General features: G+C 52.9%; 1 protein-coding gene across 1 annotated transcript; it reads right to left on the minus strand.

Annotated features, from left to right (window-relative positions):
• Positions 1-2,014: 2,014 nt before the first annotated feature.
• On the minus strand, positions 2,015-19,200 carry TYRO3 (TYRO3 protein tyrosine kinase; the record flags this gene model as incomplete). The annotated part of the gene is made up of 19 exons (XM_079699904.1): positions 2,015-2,566; positions 5,008-5,144; positions 5,342-5,501; positions 5,688-5,797; positions 6,202-6,323; positions 6,751-6,843; positions 7,255-7,335; positions 7,677-7,772; positions 8,060-8,160; positions 8,248-8,377; positions 8,773-8,917; positions 9,441-9,586; positions 10,287-10,464; positions 13,412-13,527; positions 14,309-14,395; positions 15,851-16,021; positions 16,791-16,891; positions 17,128-17,311; positions 19,056-19,200. 19 exons carry the CDS (start codon positions 19,198-19,200, stop codon positions 2,176-2,178), a joined length of 2,694 nt encoding a protein of 897 aa, XP_079556030.1. The 3' UTR covers positions 2,015-2,175.
• Between the last annotated feature and the right edge of the window lie 7,761 nt (positions 19,201-26,961).

A 26,961-nucleotide genomic window follows, 5' to 3' on the forward strand; every position in this document is an offset into this window, starting at 1 on the left:
TTCAATCCCTGGTCAGGGAACTAGATCCCACATGCCATGACTAAAAGATCCCGCATGCCTCAACAAAGATCCTGCAGATCCCACACGTGGCAACGAAGATCCCGCATGCCACAACCAAGACCCGGTGCAGCCAAATAAATAAATAAATATTTAAAAAAATAAAAAACAGCAGACAGGTATTTAAGAGTACAGGACTTCCAAGTCAATAATTCCCAAACACTACCTCACAGATAATGATTACCTGCAGTTAAAGCTAATCACAAGCAGGAACGATTCTGAAAGCCACTTCCCTGGAAGTTACTTCAGGTCTCATGATCCACGTGGGAACGAGAATCTGGAGTGCCAGCAACAGGTTTCTCAGGATATTTGCTTTCAGAAGAATCCGCCCCATTCCACTGTCCTCAGCCAGCAGGGCAATACCTGTGTCCCTCCCAGTCTTCCCACACTCCTCGACACAGAGAGTGGCGGTTTCTCATGCCTCCTGCATCTTGTTCCCATAAGCTTGCTCTAAAAGCTTCTAAAGTTTTCAGATGGAAATACTTGAAAGCAAACTTCATGCTCTTATTTCAAATCCTCAAGAGGCTCACCATTCTCTTTGCCCACTTATTCCCAGTTTCCTGGCCCCAGGTAACATTGTGAAGGTGAGAGCTGTCTCCACACCCAATAGAGAGTCTGATAGAGGGTTAGGAGGCAGCCAAAGTAGTCTCTTTGTCTTTGTTCCAAGATAAAGAACTTTTTCAGAACACGTGCATTTTCAAAAGGTCAACAGTGGTAGGATTACAGGTATTTGGCATTTTTAAAATGACTTTCTGCATTTTCCTAATCATCTATGACTACGTATTATTTTTACTATAAGATTCTTTGGGACCTTGTGTAATTACAAAAGCATTTTGTGCTCAATGCAGAAAACTTAGAAAACACAAAGGAAAAAAAGTTCCCTTAATCATATCAGGTAAAGATAACAGCTGTGAACATTCTGGCATATGTCTTTCCAAACTTTTCTCTATGCAGAGATGCTTCATTTTTGTGATCTGGGAAAAAAGTAAACATTTAAGAGACAAAGCCTTGGGTCTTTAGTCTTCAATTTATTTCTGTTTTTAAACAGCATCTAACGGCTTGGAAAAGTCCCTAACAGCAAGGGCCTGCCCCATGCACTCCCAGAGGCTCCCCCACCCAGGGCTGGGGTCCAGGCTCCAGTAACTCCCCCTCAGCCACACCAGCCATCAAGCCTACTTTCTCTCCATCTCTGGAGACTTGGGACAGAAGAGGATCTCCAGTTAGAGGGAAAGATGGCACTAAAGGGCACTGTGTGGAAGGACTGGGCTCAGACACAGCTGCCTTTGTTAGTCTTAGGATATTTTGGGATTTGGTAGCATGCTCAGACAGACTGCGGGAGGGCTCGAAGAGGGGCTCCTGGACTCCTCTCTGGCCTCAATCATTCCTGGGCAAGCCTTACAGCACCCCTTCCTCTTGCCGGGCTCAGTGCATTGCCTTTAGAAGCTGGGCAAATGGTAGCCTGTGTAATTCAGCATGCCTTGCTGTGACCTGGTCAGCTGCACTTTACTCCTGGCCTAGACAGGGTGGGTAACCAGGAAGGTGACGAAGATTCAGCCCTGAGGGTCCCACTGCCTCCCGCTACAGGGCTTGGGACCTGACTGTACCAATCCCTTACCAATTCTCACCTAAAGGGGAATAATACAAGGGCATCTCTTTGGGAGGAGGGGCAAACCTGGGCATTTAAACCCCAAGCACAGGCACAGATGGGCCCCCAGGCCAGAGACGCCTCAATGCATGCACTAAAGCAGCAGGGGCAGCTCAGCTGGGAGAGTAGGGGCCCACAAGGTTGGATCTACCCTCGCCCAACTCCTCTCCGCACCCATGGTAACCATGGAAACATAACCACCCCCTCTGCCAGCTGCCTGGGTTTAGACAACCAGGCCTGGCCCACCTCCACCCAGCCAAGGCCTGAACTGATGCCAGGCCGGCCACAGAGTGGTTGCAGGAAGAACTGGGATTGGGTGATTTGGTCAGTCCAGCCTTCCAGCACAGCTTGGGAGGACTACCACAGGAGCCTCCACACCTTGCTGCCTGGGCTGGGGTCAGACAGGGCTTAGTCAGCCAGCACAGTGGCCAGCAGAGCTAGCCGCATGGCCCCAGATGCCCTCTGCCTGTGGGCTAACAGCTACTGTGGGGTAGTAGCCCTTGCTGCAGCAGCAGCAGCCTCTGGGACTCATTGACGGGGCTGTCTGGCTGCTGCTCCTCCTGCTCAGGCCGCTCAGCCAGCCCCCCAGGGCTGAGGATGTACCGACAGTCACTGGGGGTGCCCCCCACGGCCCCCAGGCCACTGCCATCTCCAGCCCCGCTGCTGGCCGGGTCCCCGCCAGGCAGCTCCAGGTTGCCTCCCTCGGCAGATTCCTGGGTTCCCTCAAGGTTGATATACAAGGGGTCCTGGCTGGCGGATAGCACAGACAGGCGGCCCAGGACATTCTCCAGCTCCATTCGCAGACATGTGAAGCTTGGGCGCTGCTTGGGGTCGGCGCTCCAGCACTGGTACATGAGCTCATACCTGGGGCAGAGAGAAGGGTGAGGGGACGTAGTGAGGAGCCAGAGAAAGGGGGAAGGAGGGTCCTTCTCTCAAAAGCAGAGGCCCTTTAATCATATGAAACCAGGATTTAGAAAAATGTGATTGAGGGAGTTCTCTGGTGGCCTAGTGGTTAAGATTCCGGGCTTTCGCTGCTGTGGCCCCAGTTCAATCCCTGGTCAGGCAATTGAGATCCCACAACCCGAGCAGCGCAGCCAAAAATAAAAAAAAAAAATTTTTTTTTAAAGGAAAGAAAAAGAAAATAAAATGTAATTGAACACTCTAATGTATAGGGCTTACTATGTATCTGGCACTCTTCTAAGCATTTTACATTTATTATTAATTCTCGCTATACTGTGAAATAAGTGATCCCTATTTTACCAACGTTCAAACTGAGGCACAGAGAGGTTAAGAACCTTGACTAAGGTCACACAGGTAGAAAGTGATGAAGGTAGGTGGGTCGGGTCCAGAGTCCCTCTTATGCTATTTTGGGAAGGGGTAGTAGGAGTGTTTTTGTCTTGTGGAACACAGCCTGGAGTCAGGGTTATTTATGGGGGTGGTTTGGGAATCCACCCTCTGTCCTAAATCCTCACCCATTCACGGGGTCTTAAATCCTCATTGTTCATGAGGATTCTCACCTTCGAGAATCTGAGAAAAGCCTCCAGCCCTTCTCCCCTGGCAGGGACACTTTTTACGTACAATTTCAGCTTTGCAGATTCCCTGAGGTCTTATCCCTGTTCCCAGGGAATGCCTCATGCTGAGAAAAAATAAGTAAGTAAATAAATAACAGGAAAGGGTTGAGACCAGATCTAGTCATAGCAAATGCCTGACTTTCTTGCCTGTGCCCACGATAAAAGCCCCAAACACTACCCCCACTCCAGCCCTCCTAACAGGGGCCTCCAACGATGGGGGGAATCATGCCAGACACTGAATAGGTCGTGGGAATGGTCCAGGCCATGGGTATGTGGCAAGGCTGGGATACACTGTCAAGGCCGTGCCGGGAGCCAACTGGCGCCTGTCCACCAGGCTGCCTGGTGGGAGGCCAGCGCCTGCCCACCCTCTATTGACAACACTAACTCCAGCCCCAGATGACACTAAGCCAGGGCCTGGTCCCCACTGCCCAGCAGAACCTCTGTGGCTCCAGAGGCCCAGGCAGGCTACAGCCACCGGGAGACCTGACCTTCCTGCCCCTGACATGCCCCGAGCTCTGCTGAGACGTAGGGCCTGGTTCATGTACTCAAACTGCCCTCTCCCCCACAGTCCAACCTCAGGGCAGTTCAAACCCACTGCCCTAGAGAAAGAGGACCCCACCATTCAGGCTGAGCCTTCCTCTGCCTGTCTCCATTCTTGGACCTCTGGAGGTCCAACCCCAGAGCAGGAAATAGATTTGTGGACTCCCTCCCTCACTAGGACTTGTACTAGTGAAAAGGTCCTCCAGAGGCCCAGGGAAACTCTGGCTTGCATGGGGTGGTAGAATAATACTAGAATAGACAAATCATAGTCGGGTTCATGGTTAATAGGCACATTCTAAAATCACACAGACCTAGATTCAAGTCCCAACTCATTCACTTAATCGCTGTGTGACCTGGGTCATGTTACTTAACCTCTTTAATCCTAGTTCCTCGTCTACAAAATGGGAATAATAATAGTCTTTTCCTCATAGGGTTAGAGGAGGATTACCTAAAAGAATGCCTGTAAAGAACCCAGCTAATGTTAGTGATACTGTCTTCTAGTCACAAGGGGCTCATGACTCTCCCCCGTGCAGTGAGTGTATCACCACCCTGCCCCACTCCCAAGGCTCTGGGCTTCCAGAAAGAAGAGGAGGCAGTACCCTTCTCCCAGGATCTCGGTTTGTTATCTTAGGTCTCTCCACTCCCTCAGAGAGGAGGCCAAGACAAGAAAGGAACCCAACCTCCCGCCCCCAGCACCCCCTCCCTGTCGAGCAAGGAATGTGATGGAGCAGCAGTTTTCTTCCTGCCCCTGAGCAGCAGTTTTCTTCCTGCCCCTGAGCAGCATTCCCTGAGGGGGAGGGAGAGCTCAGCCTTAGGGAAGGAGTGGGGGTGGGGAAGAGGTGACAGGGAAACCTGCACTGTTGCTCAACCCTGCACCTTCTGCCCTTGGGTGGGATTCCTGGTTCTCCCTGGAAACTGGAGAAAACAGAGTGATAGGAAAAGGCTGGAGCAAGAAACATGGGATGGTAAAGGGGGAGAGAAAGAAAATAGGAGCAGTAGATGAAGAGGGAGTTTGGGGGTAGAGGTCAGACTTCCCTCTAATGACGAGGACATTTCCACAAAAAAAAAAAGAAAAACAAAAGAAAGTTCAGTTGCGGATCGGAGCTCCCAATGGGCCAGCAGCTGTTGTGGCAGCCATGAGCTGAAACCCCAAATACCTGTTTCCTCCCAGAATCCCCTTCCTGGGGCACTCACATGTCCTCCATACACTCCGGAGGCTGTTTCAGGCGGTTCCCGCCGATGAGGTAGTTGTAAATCTCAGCGTTCTCAATGCCAGCATACGGCGTCTGCCCACGAGTCATGATCTCCCACATGGTCACCCCGAAGGCCCACTGGGACAGAATCGAGGTTGGAGGGGAGATGTCACCAGGCTTCCTGAGCCAGGCAGAGTCCCGAGGCAAGCATATCTTGGGGCTCCGGGGCCTCATAACGGGGCGGCCAAAGCCCAGAGAGCAGTGCTAAAGGTCCACCCACGCACTAGTCCGCACTACTGTGTTACCGTCAAGTCTCACTGGGCCGCCCTGCTCACCACGTCACTGTGCACGGTATACAAGTTGTCAGCCAGGCTCTCCAGGGCCAGCCACTTGACGGGCAGTTTGGAGGCACAGCCCTGACGATAGTAGTCCCCACTATAGATCTTCCGGGAGAGTCCAAAGTCGGCCACGCACACCGTCATGTCTTCTGCCAGCCTGTGAGGAGTGTCGGAGGATGGGATCAGCCTTCCGCCAGGCTGGCCGCCTAAATCCAGGGCATCTTTGTTCTCAAGCCGTCCCCTCACGTAGCAGATACTGTCCCAGGTGGGAGCTGACCATTAGCTAGCTCTTCCTGGCACTGCTTCCTGCCTCCCAACCCCGAGCCCTCCAGAATTCACATACATGCAGTTCCGAGCAGCCAGGTCTCGGTGGATAAAGTTCCGGGAGCTCAGGTACTCCATGCCACAGGCAATGTCCACCATGAACCGAACCAGGGTCTGCAGGGGCAGGTTCTGGTGGGCAGACAGGGCGAGCTCAGGCTAGACCCAGCCAGGGCAGGATGAATGGGATTCCCTGGCCAGAAAGCCTATAGACTGTCCTCAGAATCACTGAAAGGAAGGGGATGAAGGGGCTTCCCAGTGCAAGGAAGCTTTGGCAAATCTGAGGGAGAGCACCCAAAAGTCAAGACTCCCCCAATCTGGGGCTCCACGGGACTCTTCTCTCAGAAAGGGGCCTTGCCCAGCCTAAATTCCCAGCAGGGATTTGTGAAGGAGAAGGAAGCCTGTGAGCAAAAAAAGTCAAACTTGGAGCCCACCTTCTCCCAACCAACTCAATTGGCCCTATCCACCAAGCCAACCTCTCTCCCAGGGTCTTTGTCCCTTTCCAACTCCTGGCTGCTCCCACCCCAGGCACTCACAAAGGGGTTCTCCCCAATCCGGGAGGCGAGCAGGAAGGCGTGCAGGTCCCCGTGCTTCATGAAAGGCAGGATGACCATGGGGATGGGGAGACGGCCTTTGGCCCTGCTCCGGAGGCTCACCCCTGGGGACAAGGGAGAGTCAGTGGGGCACATAAAGGTCAAGGGACAGTTCAGGCGTCTGTATGAGACCCCACCTGCTGGGTTCTACCTCTAGCCCTGGTTCTGCTACCTCTTTCCTCATTAAGTTCCACACTGGCCTGGTGACTACCCAGGAGGGACTCTGGCTGCCCCCCGAATCTCTGGAGCATCTTCTCTGTCCCCTCTTCCTCCTCCTCTGTTTATATGAGCAGCCTTCATGGGACAGGGTCTGCAAACTGAACTCCTTACCTAGAGCCTGATCAGATTTCAGCCAGGCCGCTCCTTGCTCTTTTGGTGTCTGCTTACTCACCAGGCAAAGTCCGAACTTCTCTCCCACAGACTGCCCTCGCACCTTGGGGGAGCGTAGTTTTAGCCCTATTTTACATTTACCTCCCCCAAGAAGGGGCTCACCAACAAGCTTGGCCACGTGTGGGTGGTCAAACTCCTTCATGCAAGCCGCTTCCCTGAGGAACTCTTCAATGTCGTTTGAGGCAATTATGTCAGCTGGGAAGAAAGGAGGGAGGGAGTGAGGAAAATGTGCCCCCAGTGGGCCCAGGAAACAGTCCGGCCATGAGCAGGAGAAACTCCCACAGGCTGGTGCTATCCAACAATTTCTCCACTCGCTCATGCCTTCCCTTTGGTTTGGAGAGTCAAACGGCTCAACCAACCACAGCTTTAATCACCCCGAGTGAAACCAGAGGACAGTCACTGCTGACAGCAGGGGACAAAGGCTGGGGCACCAATGAGTGTGGGTTTATGCCTGTGAATTATTGACATGGTACAGACAGCATCCCACTTAGTGCTAACTCGTCTTGAAAAGTCTAGGGGCCTAGCAGAGCCTGCTTCAGGGTCAGCCACCCCTTTCACCCTCCCAAGTGACGCCCTCACTCCACTCTAGTACTATTCTCCACTCACCTTTCAGCATCTTTACAGCCACTTTCACAAAGGAGCCGTCCTCCTGCTTCAACTGGGCCTCCCTCACTGAACCAAACTCTCCTAGGAACCGATCCAAATGATGGTAAGTCCCCTTGGCCTCCTGTCCCCAACCCAGAGCCCTCCCAGGGGACCCCTCATAGGGACACAAAATCATTAGACTCTGGGGCCATTGAAAGAGGCTCCCTCGTTCATAGCAAAGCAAAGTATGCTGGGCTGGGTGTGATGACACCTCATCCCTCCTTGACCCCAGCCTCCATTCCCCCAAACATCCCAAACCCAGGAGTCTACAAGCATATGCTGTTCATAGGAGCTGACCTAAATCCACACCCTCGGAGTGACGGGAGCAACCAAACATACCGGGACATGGCAACTCATGCCAATCCCTGCACAGCCTCACACACCTTTGCCCAACATCCGGCCCAGGGTGAACTGCTGCTCTGGGATGAGTACATCCTCCAGTTTGTCCTTCAGCTCATCACTGATGCCCAAGCTGTCCACTGTGGGGAGGCGGGTGGTGAGAAAGGGGAGGGACCTCTCTGGTTCCAGATCCAAAACCCAGCCTGCCTCCTGCACCCCAGACTCCACCCTCAAAGCAGAGATGAGCTTCAGTGAGCTCTCCCACAGCTGGGCCGGCGATTTCCATGAGGATAGGTCTGTGTCTTTTCCACGGTGTGCTTAGGACTCATCAAGGTTCAGACCTATTGGTCAAATTAGTAAGAGGAATGCAGATAGGGGTCCAAGATAACCCATTTTTTCCTCCTATGGCTCCCCACCACTCACTCACGTGTGGCCTCGATGCGCTCGGGCCTTTCCCGATTGAAGGATCGTGCTGCCCGGAAATGAACTGCCGGCTCCCCCCGGGCCATGACACTGTCAAAGGCTTGCCTAAAGGGAAACCCAGGACTTGGAGTCAGCTCCAAGGTCTTCAGTTACCACCTGCCTCTCCCTCTGTGCCCCCCCGCCCACCCTTACCCAAACCGTGTCTCCTTCCGTCTCTTTCGAAGCAGGATGAGGGCCAGGGCAGCAGCCGTCACCAGGGCTGTCAGCACACCCAGGACCACAGGCACCCAGGACGTGCGGCTGTGGGGAGCACCCTGCTGGCCTGTGGGAGACAGGGGCAGGAAGCAGCACGAGCTAGCCTGACGCCAAGGAGGCTCTTTAGAATTTTCCAGTGATGGTCATCTGGCCTGGTCAAGAGGCTCCTCTCACTCAGTAAGGGTCCAGAGTGGAAAGAGGCTCCAAAGGAAGACCCAAAAGTTCCTACTCTGTCAGTGACAGGCCCTGACTGTTGGGACCTACAGCATGACCAGGGATTTCTATGCTAGTTGTAGGGCAGGGGGAGGAGAATGAGATACAACCCTGGCCTCAAGTGTTTGACTCTGAGTCTTCGGGCCTATTAAGAGGGGAGGCACTGCCAGCCTCCTCCCATCAGTGTAGGTTGCTCTTGAAAGCCTCCATCCCCTGCCCCCTTCCCCTTACAGGTCTTGCAGGTCTTACCTGCATGGTCATGAGAAGAGACCACCAGCGGCTGACTCCAGGGCCCACAGCCAACTGCACTGGAGACACACACACGCACAATCAGGTCCTTCTGGGGATCCCAGCCCGTCAGGTTGGCCCTGGTCCCCTCCACTGTCAGCTCACCCTGCAGCCAGGAAAAACCCCCATCGCACACTGAGCCTGAGTAAAAGGCCTCCAGCTGGGGCCTGAAGTCAGAAAAAGGTCTCGCTAGGAACATGGGAGGTTAGGGACACTGTGGGTTCAGGGGCTGCAGGAACACAACCTGCTGGGAGTCATCACATTCCTGCTGCAGGCTGCAGAGGCCTCTCCTGAACACAAACAAGGCTCAGTCTGAGAATGCAGACATGGGGGATGGGCGGGAACTGGGGGGTTGGGGAGGATAAGAAGGCTTTATCTGTGTCCTCCCCCAGTTTGTGCAGGAATGTGCTTCCTGCTTTCCTTTCAAAGTGGACACTGGAGGCAATCTTAACAGGAGACATAATCCAATGAAGAGTGCAGCCTGCAGGGGAGGGCGGGAGGGGTAGACTCCCTGGGATGGTAACAGGCCCACCAAGGCCCCCAGGCTCACCAAGGACAGCCATTCTGAAGCTCAGAAGGCCTCAGAGCCCTGAGGGCCGACTCTAGTAGTAAGCAGAAGCTTTCCTTACCTGGGTTCCGTTGTCTTGAACCCAGGACAGTTTATAGGGTCCCAGAGGGCCTTCTAAAGGACTTTCGGGGATCACTTCTTCCCACTCCAGGATGAGGCCTGAGTCTGTGTGGATGGCACGGAGGTTCTGGGGAGCAATGGCTGGGGCTGTTCCCAAAAAAAGAAGGTTGCTAAGAGCCCTGCCCCACCCACCACCGCTAACCCATGCAGGCCTTTGGAACCAACTCCAAAGAACCAAGTAGCTCAGAGAACAACACGTGGGGGAAGAGTCTGCTTCCCAGGTCTGACTGCTCTTACCCATCGTCCTGGGGAGTACAGGTGGGTAATGGCAGGACCCGTACCATCCCAGTTAGGTAGGGTATTGCTCTTCATCACCTTGGTTACTGCCTCAGCAACATCCTTCACTCTCCTCTCACAACCCTGCCAGCCTCCTTGCAATTGCTAGGAACTGCAAGCAAGTTTGTGCCATAGGGTCATTGTACTCTGTGCCCTCTTCCTGCAGTGATTTCCCCCAAATATGGCTCTTTCCTTATGATTCAGACCTCAGATCTCTGTATGGGGGTATTCCTGGAGCACCCTGGGGCACTCTTCACCACCATATTACCTGATCTTTCCCACTTTGCTTGTCTGCCCCACCCACTAGAACTAGAGTTGAATGGGAGGGGGACTGGATTTATCTCCAGGTAGCAACAGGACCTCAGTAAACAGGACTGATGCATGATCCTCCCTCTCAGGTAGCCCTCTCTCAATCAACGCCATTCAGAACTGGAGCCAACACTACCCCTGCTACTCCAGCCCCCGGCCCCATTCATCCATGTCCAGGTACTCTGCTCTGTAAGTCCCTTACCTAGACCCTTTGTCCGAAAGGGCACCCAGTCAGCATATGGAGAAGGCCCCAAGGCATTGGCACAGCGAACCCTGAGGCTATAGTTGGTGGCAGGTGCCAGGTCCCGGAGCAGGCAGGTAAAAGGTGGCACAGGGACCACAACAGCCAGGACCTCCCAGCCTCCTGGGGCCTGAGTCACCTACAGAAAAACAGAAAATTAATTATGTGGGACTTCTCTGGTGGCGCAATGGTTAAGAATCTGCCTGCCAATGCAGGGGACATGGGTTCAATCCCTGGTCCCGGAAGATCCCACATGCTGCAGAGCAACTAAGCCCATGAGCCACAACTACTGAGCCCACGTGCCACAACTACTGAGCCCACATGCCCTAGAGCCCATGCTCCACAACAAGAGAAGCCACCACAATGAGAAGCCTGCACACCGCAACGAACAGTAGCCCCTGCTCACCACAACTGGAGAAAGCCCACGTGCAGCAACGAAGACCCAACGCAGCCAAAAATAAATAAATAAAATTTATTAAAAAAAAAGAAAATTAGGGTTTCCCTGGTGGCACAGTGGTTAAGATTCCGCCTGCCAATGCAGGGGACACGGGTTCAAGCCCTACTCCGGGAAGATCCCACGTGCCACAGAGCAGCTAACCCCATGAGCCACAATTACTGAGCCTGTGCTCTAGAGCCCGCGTGCCACACTACTGAGCCCGTGTGCCACAACTACTGAAGCCCAGGCACCTAGGGCCCGTGCTCCGCAACAAGACAAGCCACTGCAATGAGAAGCCCGCGCGCCACAACTAGAGAAAACCCCCGCGCAGCAATGAAGACCCAATGCAGCCAAAAATAAATAATTTTTTTTTAAATAAAGGAAATTAATGATGTAAGGCAGGGAGGTTTCTTAGGCATGTGAGATGAGATGGAAGATGGGACAGGTAGGGGGATGGTTGGGGGACTTGGGTTAATGCCTCTACAAGTCTATCAGCAGAATAGCCAAGATTTGGAAACAACCTAAATGTCCACTGACAGATGAATGGATAAAAAAGATGTGGTATGGGCTTCCCTGGTGGCGCAGTGGTTGGGAGTCTGCCTGCCGATGCAGGGGACACGGGTTCGTGCCCCGGTCTGGGAAGATCCCACATGCCGCGGAGCGGCTGGGCCCATGAGCCATGGCCGCTGAGCCTGCGCATCCGGAGCCTGTGCTCCACAACGGGAGACGCCACAACAGTGAGAGGCCCGCGTACCGCAAAAAAAAAAAAAAAATGTGGTACATATATACACAATGGAGTATTACTCAGCCATAAAAAAAGAATGAAATAATGCCATTTGCAGCAACATGGATGGACCTAGAGATTATCATACTAAACGAAGTAAGTCAGGAAGAGAAAGACAAATACCATGTATTATTTATATGTGGAATCTAAAATATGACACAAATGAACATACCTACGAAACAGAAACAGATTCACAGAGAACAGACTTGTGGTTGCCAAGGGGGAGGGCAGAGGAGGAGGGAAGGATTGGGAGTTTGGGATTAGCAGATGCAAACTTGTATTATATAGGATGGATAAGCAACAAAATCCTACTGTATAGCACAGAGAACTATATTCAGCATCCTGTGATAAATCATAATGGAAAAGAATATGAAAAAATATATATAACTGAGTCACTTTGCTATACAGCAGAAATTAACACAACATTGTAAATCAATTATACTTCAATTAAAAAAGTCTATCAGCAGACACTTGCAACCCACCCCTTCCCACCCTCCGCCACACCAGGTTCCACACCTCCATGTCTTTGCAATCGCTGTTCCCTTTGCTGAGAATAACCTTCCTAGCAAAGTCCAACTCATCCTTTAAGATTCAACGCAAATACCACTCTCTCTGTGAAAGCCTTTCTCAAATACTCGAGAAAATCCATGCCCCTTTCTGTTTGATGCATAATTATGTTAGAGTGGATACCACTCTTTGTAACTGTTTACATGCCAATGCAAACTCTCAGAGCAAAGTAACTGGGAGCCTGTGGGCACCATGAACCAAGCCTGCTCCTTACATTTTGGGGACCCAGGGCAAGAGTACAAATGGAGATCCAGTGTACCATATGACTAAATATTTAAACGTTAAAAATCAGCGAACAGACTATTAAGTAAAATATTTTCTATCTTAATGTATTGACAAACAAAGCTACAAAACAACCTGGAAGATTGGGTTTGCATTTATAATTCTCCAAATCCTTGGAGTCCCAAGCCAGAATGTGGTGGCACAAGAAGAGCCAGCCTCCAGCCAAAGGTCTGCAACATGAGGGACATCACGTGCATGGCTGTGGACAGTGCTGCCTGCATACCCACTCCCCCTCAAATGGCTGCCCTTTGAGCTTAGAGGTGCACATACCTTAGCATGATCCATCCTTGGGAGGATAGACCAGGGAGAGGCCCATATAGGCCCCAGAAGCAGACTCAGGTTAAGGGGAGAGGGGTGTGTCCTGGTGAGCTGGATGGGCGTGTTCCCTTGGCCCTATGGATTCCCTGCCCAGGGGTGAGGGGTGCAACCAAAGGAGGGCCAGAGTGGGGTCCTCTAAAGGGTGGACCTCTAAAGGGTGGAGCCGAGAGCAGGGGCCTTTGTTGCCCAAGAGAACTCCCTAGAACCATGTCAAAGGTGCTCATTAAATACCTTTTGAGTGAACAGACAAAAATGAACAAGCCTGAATTGCCTCATTTTTAGTATCATCTTACCCAGCTTTCCCACTGTCTGGGGCCTAGGACCTCTTCTGGTCCCCCTGTTCTCTTTGGCATGGGTCAGAGGTTGGGGCACAAGAATGCAGGTATCAGATAAGTCAAAGGTTTGGGTTTTCACCCACATAAGAAAAACTCTTCCAGATATCCCCAATCTGCTCTAGTCATCTGTTTTCCAGCCTGAAGAATGCACAGGTTGAGCCGATCTGCCGTCACTTGATTGCTAGAGCACCCTATGATAAGGGGCAGTGGCCAGGGCTGTTCCTGGTAAGGGAATGTCACCTGAATAGAGCTGGAGACCAAGCCCCATGGGCAAGACTAGGTAAACGTGATACCACTGTCAACAAAGTGCCACCGAGGCAGCCAGAAGCACAGCCAGGAGAGCCTGTCCGCCCTCTCAGCCTACCTGGACTGTACAGGATTGGAGCAGGGCTTGGCCATCGGCACCTGGCGTCCAGGCCACGCTAGCATTGCTGCTGGAGAGCTTCGTCACTGTGATGTTGAAGGGGGCTGCAGGCAGTGCTGTGGATGGGGACTTAGAGTCAGTGCCCAGGGAGGATAGAAAAAGAGGGAGAAAGCGTGGGAGTCGAGCCTTGAGTTCCTCCCTAGGGTTCCCCCCTAGAAAACCTAAGATGGCTACTCAGCACTCCCAGGACCACAGTAATACACAAGTCAAGCAACTGGCAGCGAACAGCTGCTCATACCCGAGAGAGTGCCTAGGCTGTGGCGAGAGGTTAATGCTCCCTGAATCGGGGGCCCTGTCTGACCAAGGAATAGGGTAAGATAATGTGTGTCTGGCGGGGGGTGGGGTGGGGTGGGGAGCATGGCACCTCGGCCTTAGGAGATACCAGTGAGAGGCAGCTGACCCTGCGGCCACAGCCCATTCCTGCACACACCGCTCTCTCCCCCTTTCCACCCTGCCCGCTGTGCACAGCAGCCCTTTGGGTCTCCTCTATCATCCTGCTAAGCTGTTTTCCCCACCCCCATTCCCTCGACAGGGGCTGGCAGAAGCAAGATTGGGCGTGAGCCTTGACCATCTCCTGCTGGCTCCCTCCCTCCTTCCCTCCCAAGGACTCTGCTTCGTGATGGGAAATCTACTGTGACGTCAGGTTTCTATTCTCATCTCAGCCATGGCAGGGTCTCAGGTGCTCCCACTAGGAATGGAGCCATGCCAATTAACCCCTCATCCCTCAGATCCCAGCAGGACCCAGGCGAGCTGGAACACCAAACAATTCTAACTTCACCCACAGCCTGCTGAGAACGTCCCTGCCTTACCGCCCCTCACCTCCCAGGGTCCTCCTACCTTGAAGACGAACAGTGGCTGGGCGAGAAGAGGCCAGGCCTTTTACGTTGTGAGCTTCACAGGAGAACACAGTACTCTGGGTCACCCCTGGGGCCAGAAAACCTCAGTCAGCACCGCCCCCCAGCATCAAGTCCCACTCAGTCTGGGATTGGGGATAGTCAGGCTCTGGGTCTGAATATCCTACAATATCCAGCCAAAGGAAAGGTTCCACAGTGTGGGCCTGGATATAAATCCCAGGGCTGGGGCTCTGTTTTCTCATCTCCCAAATGGGAGAATTGTGAGAACCAACCGATGCAACATATGTAAAGTGCACGGCACACAGTAAAGCACTTGAGAAATGTTATACTGCCCTTCCAACCACAATCCCGTCTCCCGCGGACAGTACAAAGCTGCCTCCCTTTTCTGGTCACTCCTTTATTGCACATTCCAGGGCCCTTCTCTATTTGCTCTGTGCCATATCATTGTTCTATCTGCAGAGTCGCTGCCTTTCAATAGTTCTCTGCTCCTTATGCATGTGTCTTGTCTCCCCAGTTGTCTCCCCAGTTATACTAATTCCTGGGGGGCTGGACCGATGGCTTCTATTTCCTTTGTACTCCCTTGATCTCCCGTGGTGCCTAGCACAGTGTGCTGTGTGGAGTGGGAGTTCAGTGAGTGCTTATTCTCAAGCTGGCTGCCTGACGGTCCCAACCATGCACATCTGGAGAGAACTGAATGCAACCTCCCTTCTCATCCGCTCCAACCCAGCGCCTCCCGAACAGGATCAGATCCTGCAGTCCACCTCCTTTGAAAATGCATATTCCTAAGGGACTTGGCAGATCAGAGTCCGTCCCTCCCACCTTACAGTACATGAGACTAAGCTCAGACTCCCATCTTTTTCGGCCAGTTCAAGCCTTGACCAGAAACATTAACTTTGTTTCACAGATTAGCAAGTCTCACAAGTGTGTAAGGTATGTGCCTGAGGATTCTGGGGTCCAGGTGGGCGGGCAGGCGTGGCTGCTTCTGGTCTAACTGTGTGGAGGTGTGGACAGATACAGTTGTTTGGGAAAGGTTTGGAGATTTCTAGCAAAGGCCATTAGAAGAGGAGGCCCCTGTATCTTTGTGCTGGCTTCCCCCTCCCCCTTTTCCTTCCCCCTGCCATTCCCCATTCTGCAGCCTGAGACTCTTTACTTCTAGGCAAGTCTGCCAGACACTCCTCTTAGCTCTGCATGGGCTGGTTCCTGGCTTCTTCCCTTGGGAGGGGTGGGGGGGATGGGTGCCCCTGGTCCCACACATTCATCTTCCAGGGCCAGCTGTGCACGGCCTAGACTGCTGTGAACGAAGGAAAGAGGCTCCAGCATCTCCTTAGGCACACACAGCAGGATCACCACTAATCAGCCCACCCGGCCAGCCTAGCACACCTGACTAATGAGCTTAGTAATGGTGGGTGCAGCTCATGTACCCAGGCACTCTGGACACTCACGACCGCGGGCTCAGTGATTTAAGCAGATTTGAACTCTGCCAGCCTCACCACCCCTGCTCAAAGCCCCTCCTGAGGCTGCTCACCTGTTACATTTAAAACGGAAGGAGAGGGAGCAGGTCCCCCAACCTTCGTGCCTCCTCTCCACCAGACAATGGTAACAGGTTCTGGGGGACCCACGGCCTCACAAAACAGTTGGAAAGGGGCATTGGGTGGCACTGCCAGATCTTTTGGCTCCACAGTGAAAAATGGCACACCTAGGGGGAAAAAGGCGGGTGGAGAGTGAGCCTTGCCACTCTCAGCTTCCGACTGCCCAAGCCACAAGTCTGCTACCATCTGAAGCCCTCTATGCGGAAGGTCCCACGGGCCCTTATGATTGGGTCAACTGCAGAACAGGCATCTAGCTTGAGGGGGGAAGCTTCTCTTCTTTGGCCCCCTCAGGGATATCCTTTATGCTGTACCCTTGGGCCTGACAGATTCTCCCTTTCCAGACCTGCTCTAACAGCCCTTCTCAAAGCAAGGGAAGAGGCAGCGGGTGGGGAGCTGGGGGAAGGGCAGTAAGGGAGGGGGAGTGGGCGGGAGCTTTAGCAGAGTTCTGCTGGCAGGCCCCAGATCCCGTTCAGAGCCCTTTGTTACTTTCTTAGTCACTTTGTTTTCCGGGGTTGCACAGCTTTGAGCTCCCGCAGCTGCGGATCCTTCCTCCCCTCCCCCATCCCTCCCCCTCCTGGCCTGGCCACTTGGCAGAACAGGGTCCAGCCCCAGATGGGTGCTTGAGGCTTGTCAGACAACTGAAACTTGACTGCACCCCATAGATTATGGGTCTTAGTTGCCCCTTTGGCTCTCAAATACCCAGACTCCAGTGGGTATGGTCTTCCATGGCTGCGCCAGGCCTGGAGTCTGGAGCAATCAGGTCCCAGAGGGCAGTGGGGCAGCCCAGCTTCCACTGAGATTTCTTGGGCATAGGGTGGTCACTAGCAGACAGCATCTGCTCCAGGCCAACACGCCCACGTGCCTCTGCCTCCTCACCTTCTACCGTGAGCCACACTGGCTGGGAGGTCTCGGTTTCGCCCCCATCCTCCACCTGGCACCAGTACTGGCCCGCATCAGAGCGCTCCACTGACTTCAGGCTGTGGAAACAGGACACCAGGTCTCCCAGGGTCAAGGGGGGCAGCTCTTGGGTTGCCCAAGAGATTCAGATTCAATGGGTTCAGGCTGCCCCCACTTCTGGAAGTCTCCACAGGTTGCCTAATAAAAAAACCACAGACCTCTGGGCATCAGCATTGCCCCCAGCTCCCAAACCCCATGGAAAGAGCACAACGTGTCCCCAGGCTGGCATCCCACACCTTCCCCCACAGTCCTGCACCTGAGGAAGCCAATCCAGTGCTGCTCACTGACTGGGATGTACACCTGGTCCACGCTCTGGACCACAGCCCCGTCCTTCACCCACTGTATCTCAGGCTCCTCCATCCCCTCCACGCTGCAGTTGAGCTTCACCGGCTGCCCCTGAGACACTGTCAGCTTCACTGGGGCTCCCGTGAGCTTCAGGCCTGAGAGGTGGGAAGGAGAATGTGTCATTCTGCTTGAGAGGGACCCTGTCTCTAGAAATATCCCCCATCCTATTCCAAAACCTAGGTTCTGTGTCAGGGGGCTCATTCTCAGCCAATGGCCAAGGAAGCAGAGGCAGGACAGTGTGGGAGGGAAGGTAGCCTGGACCCGGGCTGGGGGAAGGAGCATGACAAGCTCTCCAGGCACCATTTCTGCCACTGCCGAGTTCCTCCCAGCTATAAGGAAATGACTTCTTCCCCGTACCTCCCTGCTGGGCAATGTTAAGTCAGGCCCAACCACCAAAAGGAAAGCAAGCCAGGCTGCAACAGTGGGGCGCTTTCATACACCTGGGGTAGGTACTGCCCTGGGAATCACTGCTGCACCTAGTCAGTGCAACAGGCAACCAGCTCTCCACCCAAGGTGTCAGCCCAGGCCCTGCACTGCTGCTGGCATCCCCCTGCACCCTACCCCAGCAAATGTAAGGAGGCTGAGGAAGGGAAGGAGGGGGTGCTCCCCTGAAGTGGAGAACATATGGCTGCAAAACCACGTCAGAAAACACATGGCAGCCTTCCTGGCAGCCAGCCGCTCTATTAATACCTGAATGGGTGCAGAGGCAGGCGCTAGGAAGGTAGGAGGTAGAAGGGAGGGGAGGGGCCCTGAACAGGGAGCCCGAAACCCCTGAGCTACTCTCACACCAACAGGGGCGCTACCCTCTGAACGAACACACACACACACACACACCCTCAGAGAGCGGCAGGTGAACTATCAACACAGCTGAAATCCAGTTCTGCTTCTTCCTGTCCTTTGCTGTGTGACGCAAGGCAAATCCTGAGCGCTCTGATCCTAAGATACATACACCCTTCCGCTTGGAAATACTTGTCACTCTTTCCCTTCCCTTTCCTTCCCTGAGATGCTGATATGTCTGAAAAGAAGGTGCCTGCTGGGTGGCTGCTGCTCTGCCCTGTGTCTCTTCCTACTCCCTTCACTCTCTCAGGACCAGCCACAGCGCAAGGAGGGGTAGCCTTACACCCCACACCTGCCCAGCAGTCCCAGGGGTGTGTAGTGTGAACTTGGGGATCCCGGTGCTGCAAGAAGCACTCCTGCCATTGGCAAATGCCTCATGGCTATGTGGGAACACAAGGCTGAGCAAAGACCAGCAACCCTGCCCCAGACCATTCTCTCCAACACGCCCAGTTTCAGGAAGCTCGGAGAAGGCACCGCGACTAGAGTACGCCCAGGTGTTTTCTGTGACTGGGCACTCTCGAAGCCCCTGTACCTACATGATGTAGGGGTGCCGGTGGGTGCTCAGTCCCAACCCCTGTGGCTTCGGAGTGGGACCTTCGCTTGTGTGGGGTGGGCAGATGTGGTCCCCAGGACTGGGAGGGGAGAGCAAACAGCTAGGAACGTCGAGGCGGGAAACGCCAATCCCAAACACCCCCCGCTGACCACTCGGCCCGCAGCCCCGCTCCTTTCCTTGCAGCCCCGCTCCTTTCCTTACAACCCCGCCAGATGAGCTCGGACGCGAGAAAGTTGGGGGGTGGGGGCCGCGACCCGAGATCCCGCGGCGAACGCGCCGCTGAGCCCCCTCCCCCCTCCCGAGCCTCGGCCTTCCAGCTTGGAGCCCCCCGCCCAATTCTCCGGCCCGCCCAGGCCCGGGGCTCGCTCGGCTGCCGTCCCCGGGCTCCGACCCCGGCCGCGCCCTTCCGCAGCCCCCTGCTTTCCGCCGCCCCCCGGGCCAGCCCCTACCTGCGGCCGCGGGCTCGGGGAGCAGCAGAGCGGTCAGACCCGCCAGCAGCAGCAGCAGCGGCGACGACGGCGGCGGCGGCGGCGGCGGCGGCGGCAGCGGCAGCGGCGGGAGCCCCGACCGCCCCATGCTCCGCCTCAGCGCCATCGGCGGCGACCCCGCACCATGCCGGGCCCGGCCCGCGAGCGACGAGGGAGGAGGGAGTGGAGGAGGAGGAGGGAGTGGAGGAGGAGGAGGGAGTGGAGGAGGAGGAGGAGGAGGAGGAGGAGGAGGGAGGAGGGCCGAGGGAGGGGCGGGGGCCGGCCCGAGGGGCGGCGCTGCGGCCAGCACTCCGAGACCCGCACCCGCCGCGAGTCGCCGCGGCGGCCGTCAGCCGCGCGGGGTCCTGGGGCCGTTCTTGGGCCACCGCGCTCCTTCCACAGCCGTCGCCGCCGTCGCCGCCGCCGCTGATTCATGTTCTTCTCCGAGCCGCCGCCGCCTCCTCCCCGGCCCGCCCGCCGGCAGCCGGAGCTCGTACCGCCCCCCCGCGGAGCCCCGGGCGGCTCGCTCCGAGCGCCAACCCGGCGGCTGCCGGCCCGGCCTCCGGCCGACCTCCCCCCGCAGACCTCCGCAGCCCCGGCCGGCACCCCCTGCCCCAGCTACCCCGAGGTCGGATCCGAGGATCTGGCTCGGTCCTCTGCACGGGTACCCTAGCCGCGCCCCTCCTTTCCCTAAGGACTCCAGCATCTTTTCAAACCCAACACTCCAGATCCTTCCCTCCAAACCTTGCTAGAAGCCTCTACCACACCCCAACTTCTGTCCAGACTGATCACAGAACCCAGCACCCTCCTCTCAACGCAGAAAGTATCCCCTAGATACTCCCAACCATGAGGCCCCCTGAAATTGTCGTGACTCAGTGCACCCGTCACGGGATATACTAGCACACCTTCCTGCCTCTTTCATGAGCCTTTCGCCCAAATTCCCCATCTTCATATTCCATTTCCCACCCCTTTATCTCCAAGACCTTGGGCCTTGGGTCTTGAGTTTTCTGAGATCTTGGTAATACTCAGGTTTTATCTGCTATCCCCACTGCTACACTACATAGGTCAAAACCCAATGGCCCATATCTTTTGGGGCTGTCATTCTCCCTAGTTGCTTCCTCTGCTTCTCGCCTCCATGCCCCAGGAAGTGGGGTGAAAGTTGGCTGTGTCTTCACAATATCCAATAAAACATTAGCTATTATTAGTAGACCACCTTGCACACAGTAGGCACACCATAAGTAAGTAGACAGATGCCTGTTAAATGAATGTATAATTGCCTCAGAGCTTGGCCTGCCCCACAACCAGTAATCAAGGGGATGGCCGTGCCCACAGACATCCTGTCAGGCAGAGAAAGAGCTAGTTCCAAATCCAGTCTACCAAATGTTCCCCTCCTCTTTCCCTTGCCTTTACTGTCCCCAGGAGCCTACTCCAAAGGGCCCTTCCCAGAAGTCCTGGTTGGGGAGGAGGGAGAAGCTACTCAGTGCCCCCTCCAACCCACCTTCCACTTCCCTGCAGCCTCATTGGATCTTTTCAAGGATTCTCCTGAGCAGAAGGGGCCTGCCTCTTCTTCCTCTTGGCCCCATCAGTGCTTGTTTATTAATTATACTAATGATAACAACAGTAGCAGTGCGGGGCGGCAGCCTCAGACCCAGCTGGGGGTGCCCCCAGGCGGCATCACAGGGAGAAGCGCTGTCAGAGTTGGATGGCAGGGGCCTGAGCCTCCGTTTCACTGAGAGCTCAGGCAATTTTCTGGGGTGCTGTGGGTCAGCTTCAGCACTCTTTCCTAAAGGAAAAGCCTTGCTCCATTCCAGAATCCACAGTGTCTGAGCTCAGGCTGAGTCGGATCAGGGCAGGCAGACAACAGTCTGGGGCTGAAGCCAGATTCACCGGGGCCATGGCTACTGCGGCAGTGCGGTTGCTGCAGCCCTGAACTTGAGCACTTATCATTTCTCAAGGTCCTCTCCCCCACCTCTCCTCTCTGGAGGGGACTTCAAGTTCCCAGTGAAAGGAAATTGTTGACTCTGGCTGACAGTGGGAAGACCCCTCCTAGAAGGTGTTGAACCCAGAGTGCAAACCCAGCCTTTCACTTCCTTTTCACCCCTTATCCCAACCCTCCCCCCGAAACCCATTTCCTGAACTCTGATGAGAATCCCAGCCCAAGGACCATCCTTTGCTACCAGGCAAAATGGGCTTCTGGAACATATCATGAATACCTCTGCATTCTCCACTCACAGCCTTGACAAACTTCCTACCTCAGCTGCAGGGCTGAGGCACATCACTCTCACCCTGGGGCAGCAATATTGTCCATGTGGGGCCTGGCACCCTGAGTGCCTGCCTCCTCTACCCCTGCTTCTGAACCCCTCTCGATTCCTAGTATTTCTACTTGCAGGGTAGAGAGGACTGTGGGGTCCTGGTCTTCTGACTTTCCAGCTCCTACACAGCATGCTTGCCTTCCTGAGCCCTCGCAACCCACTCTTCTTACCCATCCCCCCCATCTTTCTCTCTCTCTCTGGGCACAGTAAAGGAACATACTTTAAGGGTATGAGAGCAGGTGTGATTTTGTGGAAGAGGTGTGTAGGTGGGTGAGAGGGTGTGCATTGTGATGTATGAGGGAGGGTGTGCATTTGTGCAAACTCTAAATGTGACTGACGCTTTGTGGGTGGATGGGGAGAAGATGTGTGTGTGTGACTGGAGGAGGTTGGCTGCCTTTGCAAATACATGCCTGCAAAAATCTCCCTTCCTTTTGTAAATGCATTGCTTGGAAGGAAACTAATCGAATCAACAGGAAATGTATTTGACCGAATGTATGAGCAGATGTCCTAGGAGTTCCTGTCCTCAGAACAGAAGCAGAGCCAGTTATGATCTATCCCAGGAGAGAGGAAGGGCCAGCAGCAGCCCCTTATTATGGGTGGAGCTAGGTTGGGCCTTGGCATCACCCTACTCCTGTGAAATAAGTATTTGCCCACTCTCTGCCTTTTATAATCCACGACTGTCCAAGGAGGCCAAGGAGCCAGAGAAGACAAAGACAAAACTGGAAATAAGAACCACCTGCCCATAGCAGCAGAACACCTTGATGGCAACTTCCAGCAGTCTCAGGAAGTAGCTGCTTCAGCTTTCTCAGAGTTAGGACTCCATCTCCTGTCCCCACCTCAGGGAGTGGTGGGGAACCAACGTGAGTTATGGGGTCATGGCAGTCTCACTGGCCCTGTGATCAAGGCTATATTCTTTCCCAACTACTGGTTAAAGAGGTAAGAGTTGGGAAGTTCCCTTTAAGGAATGGGGCAGACCACAGACTGTCTGTGTTCCTCATCACCTTAGAGAATGCAGGGAGTCTGTGACTTTGGGGCTTGGAGCAAAACTACGATACAGGTGTGATGTCAGGGGTGCTGGGGACTATTGCTGTACCTGCCAAACACCCCTTGCCTGAAATCCCTAAGCCAGAAACAATGTCACTCCTTGCCCAGTTGATGATGAAGCAGAAAGTAAGTTCCTAGGAAAGACCACACTCTGAAAGGGGCATTTTCAAATGATCAGGTTTTTCCCCAAAAGCAGATTTAGGAAGTAGGAAGAGAGCAATAAGCTTGGGGTTTCTGAAACAGCAGATGGGTCCAAACGTGTGGAAGAAAAACAGTTGTCCTCTTCAAAATTTCACCTAGGGATGGCCCTGAGAGAAAAAATGTATCTTTGTGTGAATGCCACATATCTGGCTGTCTGTAGTGTTCTTTTTGACCCACTATAATAGCAACATGGCAATTTAGGCTATTTTCTAAAAACTTTTTTATTATGGAATATTTTAAACATACACACAAGTAGACAGAAGAGTATAATGACTCCCAAATGTACCCATCATTCTGCTTCAATGATTATCTTAGCCAGTTGTGTTGTATTATCCCCAATTTTTTTTTTGTTCTTTTGCTGGAGTTTTTAAAAGCAAATCTTAGCCATATAATTAATTTCAGCTGTAAATATTACACTGTGTATCTGTAACAGACTTAAAAAAACCTCATCCATATATAGATTCAGATGGTTACATACAGAAATAATTATAGATATGTGTATATATAACAGTATACACATATATTTCCTTTGTCAGCTGAGGAGGGCCAAAAAGCAAGACACCCCAGTAGCAATGAGTATACCTAGCACCCAAATCTTGGTTTCCAATACCATTTTCCAATAAAAAGAACCAAGGTTCCTTGGAGAAATGGCTGATTCTAGGACCAGACAGTGGTTAGGACTCCTCGCTCTCACTGCCAAGGCCCTGGGTTCAGTCTCTGGTGGGGGAAGGGGAACCAAAATCCCACAAGCCACATGGTGTGGCCAAAAAAACCTCCCCCCCACACAGAAAATGATGGGGTTTATCAAAGGGTCAAATATAAATATATATGAGTGAATAAGTTATAATTTATTAATAATTAAAAAGTATATTATAAATTAATAAGTTAATTCATGGAGAGCGTAAACAAATCTCCCATGCAGAATTACAAATAGTTTATGTAGATACTCCAGCCTCAAGGAGGGGGAGGACCTGGAACTTCCCTGGTGGTCCAGTGGTTAAGACTCCACACTCCCAGGGGTCCCGGGTTCAATCCCTGGTCAGGGAACTAGATACCTCATGCTGCAACAAAGATCCCATGTGCTGCAACTAAGACTCGGTGCAGCCAAATAAATAAATATTTTAAAAAAAGGAGGGGGAGGACCTAAAACCCATAACCCTAGTCTAATCATGAGAAACTCATCAGACAAATCCCAATGGAGGGACATTCTACAAAATACCCTACCAGTACTACTCTAAACTGTCCAAGCCATCAAAATAAAAAAAGTCTACAAAGCTATCACAGCCAAAGGAGCCTAGGGAGTCATGATAACTAAATGTAATGTGGTATGCTGGATGGAACAGGAAAAGGACTTAGGGAAAATTTGAGGAAATCTGAATGAAGTATGGAGTTTAGTAGTAATAGTATGTCAATATTGGTTTTTCAATTCCAACAAATGTACCATATTAATGTTAGATGCTAATAACAGGGGAAACTGTGTTTGGGGTAAATGGAAGCTTTCTTTCTTTGCAATTCTTCTGTAAATCTAAAGCTATACTAAAATAAAGTTTATTTGGCACTTCCCTGGTGATGCAGTGGTTAAGAATCCTCCTGCCAATGCAGGGGACATGGGTTCAAGCCCTGGTCCGGGAAGATCCCACATGCTGCGGAGCAAGTAAGCCCATGCACCACAACTACTGAGCCTGCACTCTAGAGCTCATGAGCCACGACTACTGAAGCCTGCGCGCCTAGAGCCCGTGCTCTGCAACAAGAGAAGTCACCGCAATGAGAAGCCCGAGCACCCCAACGAAGAGTAGCCCCGCTCGCCGCAACTAGAGAAAGCCCACACGCATCAACGAAGACCCAATGCAGCCAAAAATAAATAAATAAATTTAAAAAATAAAATAAAGTTTATTTTCCAAAAAGAACCACATCCATACCCAATACTTTTTTTTGGGGGGGGTCTACGTTGGGTCTTCGTTGCTGCGCGTGGGCTTTTCTCTAGTTGGGGCAAGAGGGGGCTACTCTTTGTTGCGGTGCGCGGGCTTCTCATTGCGGTGGCTTCTCTTGTTGTGGAGCATGGGCTCTAGGCACGCGGGCTTCAGTAGTCGCGGCTCATGGGCTCCAGAGCGCAGGCTCAGTAGTTGTGGCGCACGGGCTTTGTTGCTCTGCGGTATGTGGGATCTTCCCAGACCAGGGCTCGAACCTGTGTCCCCTGCATTGGCAGGTGGATTCTTAACCACTGTGCCACCAGGGAAACCACCCCCCCTTTTTTAAAACACATTTTATTTATTTATTTATTTGGCCGTACCACTTGGCTTGCGGGATTTCAGTTCCCCAACCAGGGATTGAACCTGGGCCGTGACAGTGAAAGCACCGAATTCTAATCACTAGACCACCAGGGAACTCCCCATACACAATAAAATCTTTTAAAAATACTTAATATCGGGCTTCCCTGGTGGCGCAGTGGTTGAGAGTCCGCCTGCCGATGCAGGGGACACAGGTTCGTGCCCCAGTCCGGAAAGATCCCACATGCCGCGGAGCGGCTGGGCCCGTGAGCCATGGCCGCTGAGCCTGCGCGTCCGGAGCCTGTGCTCCGCAACGGGAGAGGCCACAACAGTGAGAGGCCCACGTACCGCAAAAAAAAAAAGAAAAAGAAAAAATACTTAATATCATATAAAACTCAGTTTGTGTTCAGTTTTCCCAAACAGTCTCAAAAAACGTCATTTTATAAGTTTGTTTGAATCAGGATACAAACAAGGACGACATGTTTAATTGATAATCTCTTAATGTAGTTAGAGATGATAGATCTAGATGCCTGACTAGATTCAGCTTCAATTTTTTGGCATGAAGGCTTCCTAGGACATGTTTTGTACTTTCAGTGGCATCATATCAGGGGGCACATTATGTCCAGTGGCCCCACTTTTAGTGATGTTAAGATTCATCAGTAGGTTAAAAAGTTGACCACCTGATCCATCCATACAAAGTTCTCATCAACCTTTTACCTAATAGCTTTATCAGTTATTGATGATTATTGTCTGGAGCGATTGTTTGATTAGTGGTTGCAAACAGTGATTTTCTACATTCATTCCTCCTGCATTTTTGGATCCAATTTCCCTCCCTCATTCACCATAACTTCTGAACAGCCAGTACAATTTGGACCCCCAAGGTTGGCTAAATCCTAGTAGCTGAAATTTACTGCTGCACTTGAAACCAAGAGAACTAAAGAAGGATTCTGTAGAATACTTAGAAAGTTGTTAGAAATGCAAATTCTTGGGTCCTATTGGAGACCTACTGAATCAGAAACTCAGGTGAGGCCCAGAAATCTGGTTTAACAAGCCCTCCAGGTGTTTCTGATGGACTCCTGGACTAACACTGGCTGCCCTAAGACGGCCTTCAATCAAGCAATGATTTACTAAGGTCCTAAGTTCATGGCAATATGCTGGGTGCTGAGCATTACGGATGCAAAAAAGAAGGCCTGATGCCCCCCAAGGAACTCACAGTCTATACAAGGGAACAGGGTACGTACTTATGAAAAGGTAACTGGAGACAGTTGATAGTGGGCAGTATGTTCCCAACATGGCACACAAGTGGTGCAGATGGAAGATTCCAAGGAAAGTTCAGTGAGTAGGCCCAGTTAGCAAAAGTTTAGAGCTGATTCCAACCAGGCCTTAAAGGAAGAAAAAGACTGGGGTGGGATGGAAGGAAAAAGAGACATTGACACGAACAAAGGCAGGATGCTCATGAAGTGAATCACCTTGCAGGCAATGAGGTTGTTTTCTCATCTCCTCACTATCACCATTCCTGCAGTGTTTCTTTCCTTGGGCTCACCTTTCCTTTTTCCTGGTTATTTTCTTGCTCGCCCATAATCACACTGGGGAGGTCACAGTCGAGTGTATGCAGGTTTCTATGTGCTGTCCCTGAGCTCGGGAGTGTAGGATGTGGTTATCCGGGCTGGTGAGTGCGGAAGGGCGTCTGAGGAACCCTTTGCCTCTGTCACGGGTGTTGTATGTGTACAGAGTGTCCGCCCAGAGCTTCAGCGCTGCGGTGGCACGCGGCAAGCGTAATACCTTCAGGCTCACGACTCCTGAACACCAAAAGGGCAAACCCCTCCCAAGAGTGGGCGGAGCCAGGACCTGAAGAGGCGGGGCCGGGCTGCGGGGCGGAAGCTCAGAACTTGTGGCGGCGGAAGCCCGGCCCCAGCGGGGCAAGATGGCGGCGTCCAGGTGGTCCTAGGCCAAGTAGGTGGCTGGGCTAGCGGGACGGACTACAGGAGATCCCGGCGGAGGGCTCTGGTACAGGGTATCCAGTTCTTTGTCGGAGTCTGCCCCAGTGTATTTGATCTGGCCAGG

The sequence above is a fragment of the Hyperoodon ampullatus genome (assembly GCF_949752795.1).
Source record: "Hyperoodon ampullatus genome assembly, chromosome: 3".
NCBI classification, from domain to species: Eukaryota; Metazoa; Chordata; class Mammalia; order Artiodactyla; family Ziphiidae; genus Hyperoodon; species Hyperoodon ampullatus.